Raw genomic sequence first — 20,766 nt, 5'->3', positions numbered from 1 at the left:
AAACGCTGGATGAAGGTGAGCACAGCCACTGGGATGGATGGGTTTGGAGCAGGGGGCAAGGTGAGACACGCTAGGAGGAGGCATATGTACTGAGTGACTCTAGAGGTCAAGTATGTGCTTTGGTGTGCTAATAGACACCACAGTTAGCCTGACAGGTTTGACAGCAGGGTTCTCACTTTTGGAGTATTCTTGTCTACCGGTGCCATTCTTTCTAGAAGTACTCTTAGCCAGGGCAGCAATCTAGAATGCTCAGGCAAAGAGGCTTAAAAAAAAATCTTTCTCAAACCCTTTCTATGACTGCCAAATTTTCAGTGAGCGATCAGGACAAGTTCTGGGTTTGCCTGCATTCGGAGCGGCACAGTGTGAAGCAGCCGGTGGTAGGTCAAGAGCAGCCAGGCCCAGCCTCATGCCCTGAGTGAGCTCTGGCTGTTAACCGATGCTTAGGAAAGGCAAGGCTTCCTATAAGGAAAAGCTGCACAGTGGCCCTGCAGGTCAATGATTGACCAATATAAAGATAAGGAAACGGAAGACAGCAGCAATGGAATTATGTTCCCGAACACTCCTTTCCTAGACGTGTTCCAGCCAGCTCCAGCTCGGGCTGACTGCCTTTACAAGAATTCTGTAGATAGCTCTATTTTTGTTTCCATAGCCAAAGGTCATACATCACAATTACTTCCCTGGTTTGGGGTTTTGAGCAAAGCTTATGTAAATACCAGCAATATCCCTGTTGGCTCTCAGGCCCCCACTTCCCAGTTTCTAGTTCTGCTTCTAAATTTGCCCCTGGTGGGCACACAGCACAGTAATTCAGTACCAAGCCTCACCAACTGGTGTGTGTTCTGAACTCAGGGAAGTGGCATGGCAGGGGGCACTGTCTCAATAGCTATAAAAGTTGTCCTTTGCCAGGGAAGCCAATGGGAACAAAAGATGACAAACCGTGAAGGTGCATTGTGACAGGAAATGTTCAGGGCTTTTCTTTCAGACATCCAGACTGTGAGCACACCCTTACTTCTTTCAATGTTAGCTTCCCACATAATACTAATACACCCTCATTTTCTCATGTAGTTAGAGACATCATTTGAGCCAAGTGAGGGAAAGTATAGGAATGAAGATTTTAAACGATCTGCTCCACAAGAGAAAAATTTAAAATAGACTTCGAATCAATTTACTTCCTTAAGTTCAAATGTCCTTGCAGACCAAATAGAAGGATCAAGTGTCCTATCCCATGCATCTTCCCAATCTTTGTGTTTAATTCCCTCCCCTTTTTTTATAGTATGTGACCTGTTTGGGGGCCAGGGAGAGGATATAATTGAATTACAGTTACCTTCAGTTTACTTAGTGGAAGCCTTGGACTGGTTCTTTTTACCTAATCGGGTTTTCCTAGCTGTAAGCTTCCAAAACTCAACAGACTTAAAGAAATAAAGGTCCCGCAGATCCCCCACCTGTTCCTTTGGATCCTACCTTGTCCATTGCTTCCTTCTGACTAGACTCATTCATCTTCTGCCTTCAGGACCCCTCTCTGCCTCAGTTTCCCCCAGATATTGGTCTCTCCTGGACTCACACAATCCTAAGACAATCTGGTCACTCTTGCCTGTGTTTTGACCCTGTGTGCCTGTCTCGGTCTCCCAGGCCACCTTTTCTGATTTCTCTCCCAGGGAAGCAGCTATTTGGGCTTGCTGCCTACTTGTGCATCCCATGATCACACATAGGTCCTTTCCTGCTCCTCGCAGAGCTGTTAAACCTCTCTCCACATCTCAAGCTCTCAGCCTCTCCTACTGACACCCTCTTTAAATGGAAGATGCTCCATTTCAGGAGTAAGAGTCTTCCTGCAACTTCCCATAGTGATCTCGCTCTCCACAATTCCTCTTTTACCTATTGTCAGCCTCCTCTCTGCCCCTTACCACTCTCACTGCTTGCCACATTTCCCCTTTCTGTCCCCTGTTCTCCCACTTCTCTATCCTTTTGTGTCCCTCATGCTGATCCTTAAAACTGCATGCATTTCTGGAAGAAGGAGGGCGAGGAGGAAGAAGAGGAAGAGGAGGATGAAGAAGAGGAGGATGAAGAAGAGTAGGAAGAAGAGGAAGAAGAAGAAGTAAAAGAAGAAGAGTTCTAGATTTTTTCACCTGAAAGTTTTTTCTCATTTATTTTTTCCTAAGGGTATATCATTTAGACTAGCACACTCCTCTTTATCCCTGAAATCACCTGTTCTGGTCTTTCTGCTTCTTAGTAGTATATGGTATTGGTAAAGCAAGTCTGCCTTACACATTTTCTGAAAGGAGGCAGAGGGTTAAAGATGTTGCTCCTTTTCTCACTATTTTCATGAAACCAACGGTGCAAAATGACAACAGTATCTCAAGCCTTATAGCGTTGACCTTAGAAAGCCTGTTGAGGCTTGAGACTTTCATAGTGATTCACCTTGTGGTCTGGTCCCTGATGAATCAGCAGCCCTGGGTCACTATCCAGGGCTTTGCTCAGAGCCAGTACCATTACTGGTAATTATAGCCACTGTAGCTGCCAACTGTTCCTGAAGTGGGGTATTGTAATTCATGTAACAAGTGAGCAGAAAAACTAGGTCATGGGCTGTGAGATATCTTTCTCTATGCTGTGAATATGTTTTATTACAATTGTAATAAAGAAGTTGATTTGGCCAATAGCCAGACAGAATAGAAAATCAAAGCAGAGATACAGAGAGAAGAAGGCGGAGTCAGGGAGATGCCAGCAGCAGCTGCCAAGGAAGCAAGATGTGAGGTAGCAAGCCACAAGCCTCGTGGTAAAATATAGACTAATAGAAATGGGTTTAGTTGTAAGAGACGATTAATAATAAACCCGAGCTTATTATCATAGGCCAAACAATTTGTAATTAGTAGTAAGCCTTTGAGTGATTATTTTAAAAGGGCCTCAGGACTGGGTGGGAAAAAGCCTCCATTTACAATCATGTACTGGGTCCTGGGAAAAGCCCATCTTTAAGGGGAAGTAGATCTGGTGCTGTAATGAAGCCAAGAAGGAAGTGCAGAGAAAGGGAGCAACTATAAAATACAAAGCCAATCAATTTTACCTGGTTCTGTAAAACTCTTCTTGCATCTTCCTGGAGATTTTAGGATTAATTCAAGCTCTGTGTAGCTGCTTAAGCTTCTTGTTTGATGTCACACTCTCAAATGTGCTACTGGTTCACATGCAGGTCTTGCATTCATTTCTCAAACAGGCTGATTTTCATACAGGTGTCCATCCATCCATCCATCCATCCATCCATCCATCCATCCATCCATCCATCCATCCCATCACTCCATCTATCTATCTATCTATCTATCTATCTATCTATCTATCTATCTATCTATCTATCTATCTATCCATTCATCCATCTATCCATTAAGAAAGCCTTCTGGAGAAATATCTAGGGCTGCAGTGTGGGAAGGCTTCCCAGGTGCCACAGTTGAGCTGGATACTGAGGGAGGCAGAGGAGTTCATTACAGGAGGAAAGAGAAAAGGTTTCCTACTGCAGGGAAGATGTGCAGAGATGAGGCAGAAGGGTATGCTGCTGCTGTAATAAGGTCAAACTGCATATGACAGAGAGAAAAAAGAACACTGTGGTCAGGCTTTGGGTGACTTATGACAGAGGTGTCCCTAATGGGGACAGGACTGTAATAATAAAAGGTCGGGTCTTTATTTAGAGTGTCAGATAGTGGGACATCAAAAAAAAGAAAAAAAGTGGGAGACACAATATAAATTGTCCATCGACTATGGAAGACACTATAGGGTTTCCTAAACGAACAACAACAAAAAAACAACAACTAATAATAGGTCTGCCATATGACCCAACTGGGCCACTGCTGCTTATTTACCATGGATTGCAGGCTACCAGATCACAGAGACTCTTGCACATCAGCATTAATAGCAGCACTCTTTACAATAGCTACATCATGGAGTCACATAAGTATCCAACAAAAGAACAATGGGTAAGGAAAAGGTGGTATAGATACACAATAGTAATTTTTAGTTATAAAGAAGGCCAAAGCTATATCATTTGGAGGAAAAGAGATGCAACTGGAGATAAAAATATGAACTGAATTAAGCCAATAACAGAAGGACAAATATCCTATTTTTCTCTCTTTTATGAGTCCTAGATTTTATATCAGTAGATAAAATCACATGCTGTATCATATAGATAGAAGCAAAACTGCTTAGGGACACAGGCATAGGATTTGGAAGGATAAGGGTTGGAAATAGGGGGATGTGTTCAACATATAACATATACATGTACAGAAAGTTGGAAAACATGCCTATATCATCTTCCTCATCAATCAAGATAGAGTAAAGGACTATGGTGTAGTGAAGGATCTCCCTATGAGGGGGGACAGAATAGTTATTGATGAATTAGGGGGTCCTGGATCAGGAGGAATAAACAGGGATAGGGAAGAAAGCGTGGCGTAAGTAAGGATCTACAGGGAGGGACAGCTAAAACTATGGGCTATTTGAAAACCTAATACAGTAGAAGCTTCTTAAAATATATACATATTATTAAAGAAATCTAATTTGGAGTCATCAAATAATGGGGGAGACAAAGACCCAACTACTGGGAACAGGTTACATTTAATTGAGTTGTTAGTCAAAGAGGTGTCATGAAACTTCCACCCCCCCCCCAAAAAAAAATCAAAACAATTTCAAAGTGTTGGTGGCTCTCCACAACTGCTGGTGAGCTCCTATCACTAAGGAAAATACTGAACCTGAAGAAGTTAAGCTGGTGCCTACATAGAGCCTTCACTCCCCCCAAATGACTAATGTTTATGCTAATTGGAAGGTACTCTGCATTCTATCAGAGGACAAAAGTAAACACCAGCTACAAACCCTGTGATCTACATTGGCGCCTGCTTGAAAGATTTGCTGGTGCAATAGTGTCACAGAACTTGTTGGCATAACCAACCAACATCTGATTGGATTTAAGGCCCACTCCATGAGATGGAACTCATGCCTAACACTTCCCATGTAGCCAAGAACCTGAGATTGAACAGGGCAGGAACCTAGGGTAAAGCCAAAATACGGTTTTACTAAAGGGATGCAGCAATGCGATGACTCCCAATGACATTTGGCTGTACTCATAGATCCGTGTCTCTTTCAGCCATCATCGCAGTAACTTCCTCCTGCGGTAGATGGCAACAAAAACTGACATCTACAACCGGGCAATGTGCAGAGAGTGAGAAAACAAACTTGGAGCACTCAGTCCTAAGTGGGATGTTTCCATCAAATCCTTCCCCTCAGAGCTCAGGGAACTTTGTGGAAGAGGAGATGGGAAGAGCCAGAGGGGATGGAGGACACTGAGGAAGTAAGACCTAAACACAGCAGGACCAACAAATGTATGAACTCATAAAGACTGAGGCAGCACGCACAGGGTCTGCACAGGTCTGCACCAGATGTGGTCCCAGCCCTGAAAAGAGAAGCAGACACAAGCCTCCATCTCTAACTCAGAAGCTGCTAAAAGCTGGCAAAGGAAAACTTAGTTTTTTTCCAATGGAATCTCACTGAGTACACAAACCACACTTAAGGGTAGGCCTCATGGCCAACAGTAGATACCAACACAAAATGAACTCACTGATATATTTGGAGGCTTTTTTTTTTGTTTCATAATGCTTTGCCTGGGCATATTTTATTTTTATCTTACAGATCTTTTGCTTATATATGATGATTATGGTTTCCGATTTTGTATTTTCTGTGTGTACAAATGTATGTGTTTTTCTGCTTCTTCTTTGGCTTTTTTTCTGTGTGTTTTGACCTATTCTGGTTTGTTTGTTTTATGTTTACCTTATCTTATTTATTATCATCATTATTATTTTAGATGCCTGTTTGTATTTTAATGAGAGAGAAAAAGAAAGGGTGTAGATTTGGATGGGTGGGAAAGTGGGGAGGATCTGGGAGGAGCTGGGGAATGAGAAATGGCTATCAGAATGCATTGCATAAAAAAATCTATTTTCAATTAAAAAACAAAAAAAATCTATCTTCCTCTAAGAAATGCAAACTTCTTCTTGTGATGATGTGGGGTGATTCATTGTTTACGTCAGGAGATGAACTGAGGTGTGTGACAGGCAATGTAGCATTGGACTACAGTGCACACACGCACTAGGATGGTCCAACAGTTCATTTTATCATCTGATGACTAGTAAAGATCGGAGGTGCTGGTAGTAGATACAGTATCCAGAGGGTAGCTGACATGAAATTCAATTCCCAGCTGGGATGGACTATGACGGTATCAGCTTTCATCACTGCTCTAAGTTCCATGTGATTTAAAACTCAAGAATACTCCCTTCTAGAGATTTCTATCTAGTATTTCAGGGCTGTAGTTGAACACAGGAAACAAATATTAAAAAATGAGATCTCCACAAAGGAGATATGATAATAAGTGCTCCTGTCATATACAAAATGAAGGCAGAAATGAAGGGAGGGTTGGACAGAGGGAGGGGGAAATGGTTACTATGAAGGATGATAGAGATGTTCACTGGCTTGGTTGTGGTGCATATTTCACAATGCATACAAATATGAAATCTTTTATTTCCTGAAGATTGAAAATTTTTAATTGTTAACACTGTTTAAATCTAGTTGAAAAACTACATTTCATTATAGTGACTCATCAAAAACATTATGCTCTTTTGAGAATCATTATGAAACACAATAGTTGTAGTTATCAAATGGATCACTTAAAACTAAATAAAAACCAAAGTTCATACCAATATCAATCTTCCAGGACTGGTGCTGGCATCCCATAGGCTGGATTCAGTAGCAGATGTGTTCTTTTAGGTGGGTGTACTTTTTATATGAACAGTAGTTAGTATTTAAAAAGTGGGAGATCTGATCTGCCCTTCAGTCTGTGTGGAGAAAAGAGCAGTTCCACAGCCTACATAGCTATAGGCTTCAGAAACAGCTCTGAGAGGGCCCAGTCCCTTGCCGTGCCTGAGTCCCACAGCCCAATCCCTTAGGCGTTTAGATAGAAAATTCCCTTATCTGTAAGACCCCGGAGGTTGTCTGAATCCTGAAATATTATATATATCATATACATATATATATATGGTTTTTACTATATATGTAAAGTTTAAATTCAATGATAAAGTAGGTATAGCAAGACACAACAGCAATAGATAAAAACTGTATGAATGCTGTCTCTCTTTAACTGTGTCTCTCATTGTCTCTGTCTCTCTCCGTCTGTATGTGTGTGTGTTGTGTGCATATATGTATCTTAATAACATACTGTACCATAGAGTATTTTCAGACTACAATTGACCACAAGTAACTAAAATCCCAAGTGGTGAAGCTATGGATAAGATCTAGGGACCTCTGTGACTCCTTCATACCTCCAAACCCTGTGTGCAGCACCCATTGGTGGACATAAATTGGTGTGCTTGGCTTGTCTCGGAAGTGCTGGCACTTGCTCCTCTACAGGACAGCACGACTTGTCTTAGGAAGAGGGTCATTTCTCAAGAGCACTGCGTGGTGGGAGAGTCAATGGTTAGTGAGCTCAAGACATTGACTCATACAAGACATAGCTCAAACAAAGCTATTTACTGAAGGTCCTGGAAGGCAGTTCTGGAAGGAGACAACTTTCTGGGCATTTAAGTGAATGGAGCAGAAGGTACAGGAAAAGAATGAAGAGCAAGCAAGACCACCTCAGGGCTTTGTTACAGTAACTTTTGGGGAACAGCGGAAGTATTGACATGAATGACTAATAATTATGTGTCCATATGGCACATGCCCTAAATTAGTATTAAATGGGAAGGTGCTTGCCTTAACTAGGGAATCTTAAGATTTTCTTTCCTTCCCTTTCTTTCTTAGCCACCTTCCCACCTTGAAACATCTTAATAAGGCCACGGCACAGGCATGGATGTCCTGGTGATAGAGGGCGGCAGGCTGGCTCAATCCCTAGTCCTGAAATAAATAATAATATGAAGAAAAAAGAAAAGAGAAAGAAAGGATTACATAGTGATGTTCGGTACTTTAAAAAACCAGGTGATTTTTTTTTATTCTAAAATACACCTGGTCATTCTGAGGAGAGCCAAAGTTGTTCCAGAGAGAACACTGCAATGAATGTTCCAAACAAGGGCTTTGTTGGCACTCGTTAAAGATTCCAACTTAGTCCTGATCCCATTAACAGCAAGGTGACTCTTAATCATAAACGTTTTTCTTAACCGTGGTTAAAGATTGCATGCTAGAAAACTAGGTCAGCTTGCATTGCTTTAATTTGCCCGTTGCTCTTCTGAGAAATGCATCATGAGGAACATTTTGCTCAGTCTCCAAAAGGGTCTTTAGGAGTGGGGCATCTTCCTATTGCAACATGAGTTGAAGAGGAGAACTGATTTTCTTTATTATTATAAAACTAATGAAAAGCTCACTAAATGCATGCAGACAGAATTTTAGCAGAAGAGAGACTCTATCAACTAAAGGTAGTTCATGTGACAATATACATGTGTGGCCTATATACTGTTAAGACGGTATGCACAGAAAAGACTCATAGAATACATTAGAATTAGCTCTGTGAAATTGTTATGAAAAAGAACTTCCTTTTTCTTTTTGTTTCCTACATTTTATAAGTCTAAATATTTTAGTTACAAGGACAACTAAATACAATTAATGCTTATCTATTAGATCATAAGCTTTAGATATTCACGCACTGATGTAACTGACTCTTTGGAGCACGGATCACATACCAGGCCCTATGGCTGTTTCTCGCATGCAAAGTAACAAAAAGCAAAAGAATCCAAGACGCATGGGTGACAGGTAGTGGTGTTAAATGTTGTGGATGTCTGTCATGGTTTGAATGAAAATGGTCCCCCAACACAAATGCCACATGTTCTCTCTCATCTGTGGATACCAGCCTCAAATATTTTTTTTCTTGTGTGTTTAACTTGGTAGTATATGAGGAAATTAGAAAGAGTCCACTGGTAGTGGGTAGACACATTTAGGGAGAAGGGATAATAGAACACAAATTCTGTTGAAGAAGAGAATGGGAATACTGGGGGCAGAAGAATTTATGCAGAGAGTGGAATGATGCAGACAGGGAAACAAGGGGCCAGGGAAGGGTGAACAGAAGTGGAGTGAGTATGAAAGAGCTACTCAGGAACCTACAAACACAACCCAATTAAATAGTGTAAGAGGGACAGTAAAACACATGAGACATGAAAATCATAGGTGGGGCAGACACGGGGAGCCAAAGATTTAAGCAGGGATGAGGATGGGGGTAGGGGAGAGGGGACAGGGATATGTTAACAAAAACAGAGAGGCTTTATGAAACCCCAGCAGTTTGTTTTTATCTATCTATCTATCTATCTATCTATCTATCTATCTATCTATCTCTATCTATCTATCATCTATCATTATCTATCTATCATTATCTATCTATCTATCTATCACTATCTATCTATCATTATCTATTTATATATATCATTATCTATTTATCTATCATTATTTATTTATATATATCATTATCTATCTATCTAATATCAATCTATCTAATGGAGATATGCACACATGTGTACATCTGAGTGTTCCCACATGCTCTCCTTTACCCTCTCTAATCCAGATCTGAGAAAATGGATAGTTGAGTTTTGGGCCTAAGAGTAGGTATCCTATTTTGAATATTCACAGGAACATTTTGTAAAAGACATGTGTCAGTCATAATTATGTGCTGCAATTCAGATACTAGCATTCTATCAATATATTGATAGAATTCCCAATTTAAATTACATTATTGATAGAGTGAATCATTGTCTTCACAGTTACTCAGCAACTATTCATTGCTGGAGTTAAGGAACTCACAAGACACTGAACAGGAACAAGAAGTAGATGTAGTAGTGTTCATTTCTTAGTAACAATACCAAAGAAGGGAAAAATCAAACATCTACTTAATGAGTACTAGGAGCAAGAGGGAGAGATGGTGATGCAAATATTTCATAAGTTCTGTCAATTTCAAGCTACTTCCCTTTGGCTAGGAGCATTGTGGGTAGTGGATGAGTCAAAGAGACACCTCTTAGAAGAGTGAATGTCTCTATGTGGAAGGACAGTATGACACAGAAAGGAAGCAACTAATCTGTATGACTCAACACTACCACTGCCACCCCAATAGATGCAAAGATTTATCTAGCAGAAGGTGTGTGGAAATGTTCCTTCTGAGGTGGCGAAAGCATCCAGAAACTTCCATCAGAATGAGAAGGCATTGCAGGGCACTCCTTAGCTTCTCATTAAGATCTTCTAATGAGTTTAAGTTGAATAACTCCATAAATTAACATTAACATAAACTTCCTTTGCATATTGTGCACTCGGAAGTCTCGGTGAGACGTAGCTATGGGACCACTCCATCATCTGTCCCCTCATAACCTGAAATGTGAATTTGTTTAGGGCCAGTGATGCGTGGAAAGATGAGATGGGATAATTGTGAGGAAATTCCCTAATATTTATCACAAAAGCTATCATAATTAAAGAATGCAACATGTCTTTAAGAAAATATTTGGTTAATTAAAAATGAGTTCAAGAAAGGAAATTTATTTGCTACTCAAAGACAAGTAAGCCATGGCACCATAAAATACAGTGTGATGGGATTCAACAAATGTCCTACAGTAAGAGGTTTTGCAAAACCACTTGTATAAAAGGTCCAAGAAAAGCATTGCTTCAGCATTAAAACTGTATTCTTCATTAAGAAATGACTGGAAAAATAATTATATATGTGGGATTGCTAAATTATTCTGCAGTAATTCTTGGTACACACAGTTCCATTCTGAAAGAAACTCAATTTCCAAATATTATAAATAATACATTTTCTCAGAGAAAAAAATATATTTAATCAATCTGTCCTCTCTCTCTCTCTCTCTCTCTCTCCCTTCCTCCCTCCCTCCCTCTCCAAATGAGTCTATACAACCCACAACATGACCGAAAATTTCAGTACTGTTTCTCCCCTGCCTATAAACATGAAGCAGCCAAATCTTTACAGAGAAGGATCCATTTATAGCATTCTACTCCTAGGACTTCAATTTATTATAGAGCTTCAGAAATTTACAATTTTTTCTATTGAACCACTTTACAGTAACTGCGGGTGATACATATACCCTTTCCCCACAGTCCTACTTCAAAACTTCCAGGAAATCCTGGGGGTTGCATGCACGGTGACCGGGTATATTACATAAATACAAAACAAACCATGTTTATTGCTCATTTTAATGTAGGTTTGTACCTCGGAGAAGGGGGAGTTGTTAGCAAATTCATTCATTAAAATCCCATTATTTTCACATTAAGCTATAATTTATTAAAATGAAGCAATTTTCCTGATGAGAATTACTACCCTGGGCAATAATCATCTAGAAAGCATGGCCTTCCTTGGGATTTCATTTGGCTTCTTGAGTGTTCGTGTTACAGACAGTCAATGAGGGAGTTCTCTCTACTCAGCAAACACCTATCTAGATGATGCCTGGTGACTAGTCCTGAAAAGAAAGGTTGGTGGGTTTCAGAGTCAAAAATAGTAAAGTTTTTTTTTGTGTGTGTTTATTCTCTGTAAGTCTTCTTATTCTACCACACACACACACAAATAAATCATTTTTCAAAAAGTAATATTTTCTAATTTTGATTCAAAATTCCTATTTTTACATTCTACAAACATATCATTTGTAGTACACTGCTGAAGAATTTCTATGCCACTATTGCCTGTCCCCATACCAATAAAATCACCCCTTTGGGGAGTATGGGGATACAACGCTCTGTCTGCATTCTCAGGCTCACTGTAGAACTGATTTGCTAACAGTCAAGACGTGGCATAAGTGTCCAACAACAGAGGAACGTGCGAACGTGAGGTGGCACAGACACAGAAGAATATTACTCAATCGCCAAGTCATTGCAGACCTGTGATTGGCAGCGACACGGACAAACCTAGGAGTTAAGTGAAGGGGTCAGGCTAAGAAAGACAGCACACACACTCACCTGTCTGGGCAGGTGTGGGCAACAGGGAGAACTTAGCTCATGAGTACAAAAGCAGTTAGATAAAAGGAGTAAGTTCCAGAGTCCTCTAGCCCAGTAGGGATGACGAGGGGGTATAGTAATATATTCTGCACCTAAAAACTGTTACAGAGAGGATTTGCAAATGCTCCCTCCGAAAAGAAATGATGGGTGTTTGAGGTGATGGATATGCTAGTTACCCTGGTTTGATCATAGAAGGTACATACACATGTGTATAAATGTCATACTAATAAATTGACACAATTGCTACCAGTTTAAACAAAAACACAAATCTCCTTCAAGGCATGTAACCCACTGTCTACCCTGGGAATCTCGTGCCATATTTCTCGCACCCCTGAGCCATAGGGCCCTAGTCTTCTCAGCTCTCACGCTGAAGCAGTCTGGAGACGACCATCAATCCTGTCTCTTTACTGCACTTCAAGAGATTGGAGCAGCTCCACCCAGCTCCATTAACCCCACCAGAAGAGCACTTCTGATTTCAGATATTTGAGAGTTATCAACATCTTCCTTCATCTGAAAATCAACTCGGCAGGAGCCATGAGAGTGGATCGGCATACTGCACCGACAGTGACCTCACATATGTTGTGTGAAAATGGCCACTGAGAAGAAAATTGATATGTACCCTTCTAGAAGCTAAAACAATTGTAATTAAGAATAAGTTCTTTTGCAGGAATAAAATCGATATTTGGAGTAAACAGCCCACAGACAACTGGAAACTTGAGAGTGGACACGGGTCTCAGCTCTGCTCACCTCTCGCGGGGAACAGCAAACCAGTACTCGGGCTGCTTTCTTCTCTTGCCATACTGCTGGACCATGGCGGTGGTGTGACTGGCAAAGGATTTTCTCATTGGTTTTCCCACCTTGATACACAGAAACATCGGTGGGGTCTTGCTCTTTTCTTCTTTCGAGGGAAGTATATCTGAATCACATATAAAAACGCATTGCTCAATCCCAAGAATTGTGGCCACAGTAAAATTTGTCAACTTACAAAGAGGGTTGGCAACAGGTAGAAACCTGATTCAGCAGTACCCTATTAGATCTAACGAACCATCAGACTTCCTTTGGTACAAAAGGATGACATTTTTACATGTTTCAAGTTGGTGTGTGTTATACAGCATGCTACACACTAAAAGTGAGTATAAAAATGAGAACAGAAACAAATAGTGCAGAACTGTAACACCTCATGAGCACACACGTTAGTGAGCAGTAGTAAGACCTCAACCCACTACAAGGCTACTGGGTGTAGAACCGAAACTCCTCAAAAGCATTTTTAGCTGAATGTGGCTACACACCTTTAATACCAGCACTCAAAAGGCTGAGGCAGGTGGATCTCTTTGAGTTCCAGGTTAGCCCTGGTCTACAGATAGAGTTCTACTGGGGTATACATTGAGACCAACTCTCTCTCTCTTCTCTCTCAAAAACAGTTTCACCTCCTTTAGATTGAGGAATTTAAGGTTAAAAATTTATTTGAACGAGGCAAAGACTTCTGAAATAGAAATTTATATTCAGTTCAAGTCCTAAATAAATACATTTTACAAAATTTTACCCCAATCATTATTGCTATCAGCAAAGATATATTCTATTGAGAATATGTTACTCTTAAATAATTATTCTACTGTTACTACAGGTGCATATTTTACAAAGGTAAACATACAGTAGAATACAGAGGCACTAAACAACCAAAAGAACAATAACCAAAAAAGCCCCAAAACAAAACAGGAGGCTGGGGATGTCACAGTGTATAAAGTACCTACAGTGCCAGATGAGGACTCAAGTTTGGGTTCCCAGCACCAGCAGAAAAGCCAGGGTAGCACAAGGCCTGCCTATGACCCCAGTACTAGGGAGGCATGGACAGGAGATCCTTAGGCAAGAAGGCTAATTAGACTAGTTCTGGGCTCAGTAGCCACTCAGTCTCAGTAAATAAAGTGAGGCATGATCAAAGACAACGCAGGGCTTCCATGTTCATATGTATATGCCACAGATATACATGTATCCACAAACATGGGAACATGCATACACACATTCATATACTACACACACACACACACACATGAATATCTCCTACCCCCCCCCCCCAAAAAAAACCAAGCCACACAATCCAAACTCAACCAACTAACCAACCAACCAAACAGCTTACCTTCAATGGGTACCTGAATTCTCTTTAGCAGCCATAACTGAATCTCAGATTTATTATCCATTTGTGCACCTTGACAGCTCTTGTCCAGAGATGATTCCAAAGACTCCAAAGCCTCTTTGTTGTTAATTACATTTTCTTCTGCACGAGGGTCCAGTTTCAGGGGAAGGTTCTCTCTGTCTTTTACCCAGATTGCATCTGGCTCTTTGTGGCCCTCAGGTGGAGAGTCACCTGCCTGGGGAAGAGAGCGACTAAGCGTGATGTCTATTCCTTCTGGCTCGATCCTTTTGTTCTCACTGAGTTCTGACTTCTGTACATTTTCAGAAAGCTGTGATCCTTCTTTGCTTTTGTTTAGGTAAAATTCAATGAGTTTAACTTTATCGAGGTCTTCATGGATCTTGAGCGTGCTTTCCCCCTGGTTTTCTGGGGATCCAGACTGTTTATCTACTTCTGGCACTTTGTCTTGCTTCTCACAGGTTTCTAAATCGAGGACCCCCTTCAATTCAGCATCACTCTCTAACCCGGTGAGGTCCAGGGATGACAGCACCTGCATTTGCTTTGCAGACCTCATAGTTTGAGGCTCCCTCTTCTTTTGGTCACGGGAAAGAGATTCCTTCGTGGCATCTCCTTTGTCCATCCCACTTCCAGGTTGAGAAGAGAGTTCCTCTAAGTCAACAAAGTCATCATCTTCCCCCAAAAGACAGTTTTTTTTGGCTGTAAATTCCGAGGCAGCATGGGGGTCAGAAGGTCCCTTGCTGAGCTGAGTCACAGAGGGAGACTCACTGGCTGTCCCCCTAGAAGCTTCCAGTTTCTTTAATTTCCATGACTCAGAGCTTTCCAAGGGTTTCACCCGTGTGCACTCTGTTGACTCTTCAGGAGAGCCCATGGATTTGGGATTTAAAGGGAGGGTTCTCTCCCCATGCTGCTGCCGTTTCTCCTTGTTGATGGACTTGAACTTACTGAATGGATTGATATCTTTTTCTGAAGCCAGGTCCTCCCATTCTCCAGGCCTGTACAGAGGACAAAGATCCTGAGGTAGGTCACTGTTGGGGCAAAAATGGTGGATGCACATGGAATGTTAAAAATAAAACCAAAAACAAAGCGGAGGAAAAGAAAAACACAAAACAAAACCAAACTCAAACCAAAAAATACACTACAACTTAAATTTATGCTAAAATGATTTCAAAGTAAGAAAACGAAAGCAAGAGACTGATTACAAAATAAAATGTAAAATCAACTAAAAGTAATGACGAATGGATTGATGACCATGTGGGTTATACCTCTTGCTAGAAACACACGGATGCATTCAAAGCATGGAGATGTTACTTGCAAGACTTTTCTATATGAAATAAAGTTTTTGTTATTTATGAAGGAAAGGACAAAGGAGAGGGAAGATTTTAGAATTAATGACTAAAATTCCTTAAGAGGTCAATTTTTCCATTTTTATAAAACAGTGGAAGTCAGATGCAGAATCCTGAAAGGCTTCTTGACACCTCAGCTCCTTTATCTGTTCTTAGAAGCTGACTTTGAACTATAACTTTTTGTTTCTTGCCTTAAAACCAGATATTTCTTTTTTTTTAAAATATTTATTTATTATGTATACAATATTCTCTCTGTGTATATGCCTGCAGGCCAGGAGAGGGCGCCAGACCTCATTACAGATGGTTGTGAGCCACCATGTGGTTGCTGGGAATTGAACTCAGGACCTTTGGAAGAGCAGGCAATGCTCTTAACCACTGAGCCATCTCTCCAGCCCAAAACCAGATATTTCTAATTAAACTTATTTTCTAATTAAAAGGCCCCATTACTTGTAAACGAGATACAGAAGTTAACTTTCATTATTACTGGAAGTAACAGCGCCTTACAGTTTAAAGACCTACAGAAAAAGAAATTTTACAGAGGAGCTCTTAAAATATTGCAGAAGTTTCTAAAGCATTTCAAGTTTTGTACCAATAACAATGAAACAACAGTTTTATCTCTTGAAACATATTGTTCTGAGATATTGTCAGTTACTTCCCCTTAATAAGAGATGCTTAGAAACCATATTTGAATTATATAAAAGATCTGCTAAGAGTGTTCTTTCAAGTTCAAAATAAATGGCTAAGACACTTATCCACTTTAGTTAGGTTGGTAATTTGATACAGCTATTATTGTTGTTGTTTTGTTTGTTTACTTTGTAATGAAGACTGGCTTTGAGCTTACAGCCCTCCTTCCTGGAACTCCCAAGGGCTAGGATTACAGTATGCACCACTACACTTGGCTAAGAAAAAAAAATATATTTTAGTATGACTGGCACTATATTGTGAGCCCCTGCATCTGCACCTACAACAGTAGAAGCATCTCTGCTGGGTTCACAGAGATGCAAAACTCCTTTATAAGGTGAGCACCTGCAATTTCAGAATTAAGGATGCTTTCTCAAGGGCCAGATGATTTGCAAGTAGTATTTTATCCACTGTAGCTTTAAAATAAATGATGGCGCCAATAAAGTAACTAAGTCGCAAGCAGCAGACCTTCTCCCTGGACTTATTTTATAAGCCATTTGCTCGAAAAGCCCAGGCTTTTCCCAATAGGAAATGAAAGCCCATATAAGTGTTAGGCTCTGCTAAATGACTTAAAAAGCTTTAACTCATTCTTCAATTTAATAAGCATTCACTGAGCCAATAGGAGCCTATGCTAAAATATGGTTGTGACTGACTGAATTGCAGGAATGAGAATATACTAAGTGAATTACCTAAGAACAACATCCCAGAACATACTGAAGATTTCAGGGTCAAATAACTTAGTGGGTTAGAGAATCCTCTCATGTTGGATCTTAAAATTTCATTTGGCAGATTGAAGACTGAGATGCCCTGCAGATTAAAGAACTCGGCTCTTCACATCCTTAATTAACAAGCAAAAGTTTCTCCCATAAACATCCAAAGATCCTTTATTTCTCCCCTCTCCTGAATAATGATGGGAAATACATTCAACCGCATTCCAATGAACCTCACGGCTAACCTTGCCCACCTCTCATTCTTGTTCCTCTCCCCAGTCCAAGCTGCCAGTTTCCCCAACTGAGACTAATCTAACCATCTGCTTTTGGGCTCGCAGCTGCCAAGCCCTGCTGGGGCAAAGCATACAATGGTATCAACTGGTTCAGCTATTAATTAATGTTTTTCTAGACTTAGCCAGGCAACTAATGAGGATCGATACCCCTCACAGTTGTTCCCTTCCTATTTTCTGTGGCAGCTGGACCCACTAAATATCTCCCCCCCACAAGACACAAAACCTGAAAGTGAGGATGATTTTAATCATTAGTCACTCCCCACCCCCTTATCACCCTCAGCCCCTCTTTTCTCTCCTCTGTCTCTATCTATCTATCTATCTATCTATCTATCTATCTATCTATCTATCTATCTATCTATCCATCCATCTATCTATCTATCCATCCACCCATCTATCCATCTCTATTTCTATAGAAAGATTTCAGGCAAGCATTTTTTCTTTTACTATTTGAATGCACAAGTTTCCTTCATCATCTCTACTTCCCATTTTTCTTTTTCTTTTTTTAACTTCACAACACAACATCTCTCTACATTTTGGCTTTTTTCTACACAGTCCCTCGCTTTTACAATGCCCTGGCCCTGTAAATACCCTCACTTTGAAATTCCATCTATAGCTCTCAACAAATCCTGGTCTAAAAAGAAGAAATGGCTCTTACGATGGCAGAGCATCTTTGATCTTCATGTGAGAAATGTCGTTGTACAGGGCGATAGAGACCACCTCTTCCATGGGGCAGATGAGGCCATACTCTTCACATCCATTCTCAATAACCAAGGGATCGGACTTATGAGGGTCAAACATGATATTGTTGGGAGTGACGATCATGACACCTCCAACCACACCCTGCAGAAGGAATTAACAGAAGACCTTACTTGAGATAGAAAAAACATTCCCTGCCCACCATAGAACCTTCAATTACTCTGTCGTCCCCCTGGCTTTGTGGGCCACCATCTCCTATGTGACAATCACATCTATGCTAGGAAAGCTAGAAAACACGCTGGAGAGTCACAGTGCTGGTGGCTGGGGAGGCTCCCAATCAGATGCCCGTGCTGCCTTCCTGGCTCACACACTCATGTCTCACGGGCTCCCATTTCTCTATTAGAAAAATAACAGACTGTCCCAAGCCCATTCATGATCAAGAACACAGTACTCGATAATTCTTCAGCACGTCTCTAGCGTTTCATTCTCCTCTGTGGTACTGCAAGAGAATCAGAATCGTGGTGCCAAAGACTAGTCCTAATATTTTTGTCTAACACAATCACAAATCTCATTCCAGCAGAATTCAATAGAAACAGCAATAGGGAAAATTTGCAGCTCCAGTTTGCACAGCTGTGCCGTGGACATTAGACAGTAGCCTGCAAATCTTCAAATCTGAAGCTTTATCAGATTATATGAGAGACCCTGCTGATCAGCAAGATAATATCTGCCAGGGACAGTAGGAGAGGTTTCCGGCAGCAAAGTCAGTTGATAGCTTTGATCAGCCTTGTAATTAATTATCTTTGTGAATTACTTATTTTGTCTTCAAAAGTTTCTCTACTGTCTGTAGCCTGATGTAAATTCTCCACTCTATGCACAGAATATTAACATAGACCTTTCTTCTGAAGTTCACTAAAAGTCGGATTTCTTTTGTAGACAACAATGAGAAAACTAAAAGCATGGTGCTGCTGAAGTCATTTTCAATGCTAACAGCATCAGCATCAACACAAGATGAAAACTTTTTTTCCTAGATTAGCGCTTAAGATCTTCACACGAATCATCTCTTGTAAAGTGTTATGCCCCACTCATTAAACTTTAGTATCATTCTTATTTTATAGATGGAAAAGGCAGACAATAAGGATATTCAGATAGCTTCCTTGTGTCTCATATCTAGCAAGTAGTAGAGCTGAGATTTAAATTTAAAGTTGAGAGTATCTGCTATTCAACTCAAACTGTCTCCCTAACAACCTACAGGTCAAGAGCAAAAAGAGAATTGGCAAATCCCAGATCACAAGGAAACCTATTTCTTTTTTTTTAAAAAAATTCTTTTTAATTTTTATTGATTCTTTGTGGACTTCACCCTCTGCCTCTGCAACTTATCCCCCCAAGACAAAACAAAACTTAAGAGAAAAACCAACCCCCCCAAAACCAAACAAAATAAAAAATATTTCTATTTAACGAATATATTTCCTTCAATGGGAAAAGACCAAATATCCAACAAGAAAATCAATGAATGTTTGTCAAATCTTGCATATCAACTGTGGGTAAAATATTTTAATGGAGCCTTCCTTCCAGCAATGTGCGATCTTGTTTAGTTTCTGCAGATTCTCTTGACTGGTAACCTGTCACAGAACAAATACCTTTCCATCCGTGAAGTAGCGACAGTTCATCTTGAGAAATTTCACAACACCTGGCTCATCTTCTTCAGAAGTCGATGATAAGACTCTCTCAATGGGTTTTAAGGCCTTTCTTGCTAAGTCAGCATCCTTAGAAAGCAAAATGTCCAAAATTAAAGGGAAAAAAAATCACCCTTTTCAAAACACATTATACCATAAGTACATTATACCTGCTTTTCTTTGAACATTAAAAAGGACAATGACACATGTCCTTCAAAAATACCACAAAGTATTTTTTGGTTTTCAAAGTTGCTCTTCTCTTAGGCACAGAATATTCATACTTTTTTCAGAAATTCTCTAAAAGTTGGATTTTTGTATCAATCACCAACAATCAGAAAACAAAAAACATGATACAGCTTAAGTCATTTTTAACACTAATGTTACCAGCATCGATACAAGTTGAAAACTTCTACTTCCTAGATTAGAGGTAAGTTTGATAAGGGTCCAAATTAAACTAAGATTAAAAAATGTATGTGAGCCCACAAAACTCTTTCCCTAAATGCCTTAGACCATATCCAAGATGAAAAAATTCATACTAGATCACGGACTCCAATTCCCTGGAAAAGCACAATCTACTCACTTAATTGGGAATTAGCATCGTACCTTTTCATAAGGCATGCACCTTTCTCTTTGAGACCCTCTGTAAACAGCTGTGCCAGGAGAGGATGCATTCTCTCAACTGACGGCAACATCCCTGTCCTCACTCCTTTAGGGGAATTTTAGGTGCAATCATTAAGAACACAGTGTACTGATTTCCACCACTAATAGAAAGTATTGTAATAGAAATGAACCTCAGTGTGTAAGGGGCTAGAATACATACAGGCAGCTTATCGTATTCTGCATCTGATGATGATGGAGAGACAGTAGCACCAGGAGTGGACGATGAAAGCCGTAAGGTACTAGAAGGGAAGCTGGCATCTGGCACAAACAGGACCTGGGCATAAGAAAGCAAGGCTGAGTGAAGGCCAAAGTCGGGCAACTCTATAGCTCCTACTCTGCCCATCATACTCAGTGTCTCAAAAAGACCCAAAAGCTTCCTTTATACATATAAACAACATGGGTTCTTCTAAACGACCCATGAACTATACTAAGTGAGATAAATGGGTACAGTTCAATGGATATGGAACACTGACATTGTAGGACAGGTGAGGCCTGAACAATAGGAACTGGGAAAGAGGGAGGGAACATAGCTTGAGTATCTTACCTGAAATACTTGGGGTCAGTATTTCAGCTTCAGCTTATATA

The 20,766-nt window shown here is 40.3% G+C and overlaps 1 protein-coding gene across 2 annotated transcripts in view; it reads right to left on the bottom strand.

Moving 5' to 3' along the window:
- Positions 1-20,766, bottom strand: part of Ncoa7 (nuclear receptor coactivator 7) — a 140,115-nt gene that overhangs the window by 26,752 nt on the left and 92,597 nt on the right. The window contains exons 6-10 of one of the 2 annotated variants that reach the window (XM_050138082.1): positions 20,342-20,455; positions 19,486-19,611; positions 17,808-17,992; positions 14,111-15,117; positions 12,724-12,892 (exon numbers count right to left, since the gene is read on the bottom strand). In XM_050138082.1, coding sequence (XP_049994039.1) covers positions 12,724-12,892; positions 14,111-15,117; positions 17,808-17,992; positions 19,486-19,611; positions 20,342-20,455 — 1,601 coding nt within the window. Of the gene's footprint in view, positions 1-12,723; positions 12,893-14,110; positions 15,151-17,807; positions 17,993-19,485; positions 19,612-20,341; positions 20,456-20,766 lie in introns of both variants that reach the window. The other variant, XM_050138081.1, reaches the window with a different exon arrangement.

The sequence above is a fragment of the Alexandromys fortis genome, unplaced genomic scaffold (genome assembly GCF_014885135.2).
Source record: "Alexandromys fortis isolate MF-2015 unplaced genomic scaffold, M_Fortis_MF-2015_v1.1 scaffold_14, whole genome shotgun sequence".
In the NCBI taxonomy this organism is placed as follows: domain Eukaryota; kingdom Metazoa; phylum Chordata; class Mammalia; order Rodentia; family Cricetidae; genus Alexandromys; species Alexandromys fortis.
The sequence above is the reverse complement of the archived record's forward strand: the minus strand, read 5'-3'. Positions and strand labels throughout refer to the sequence as shown.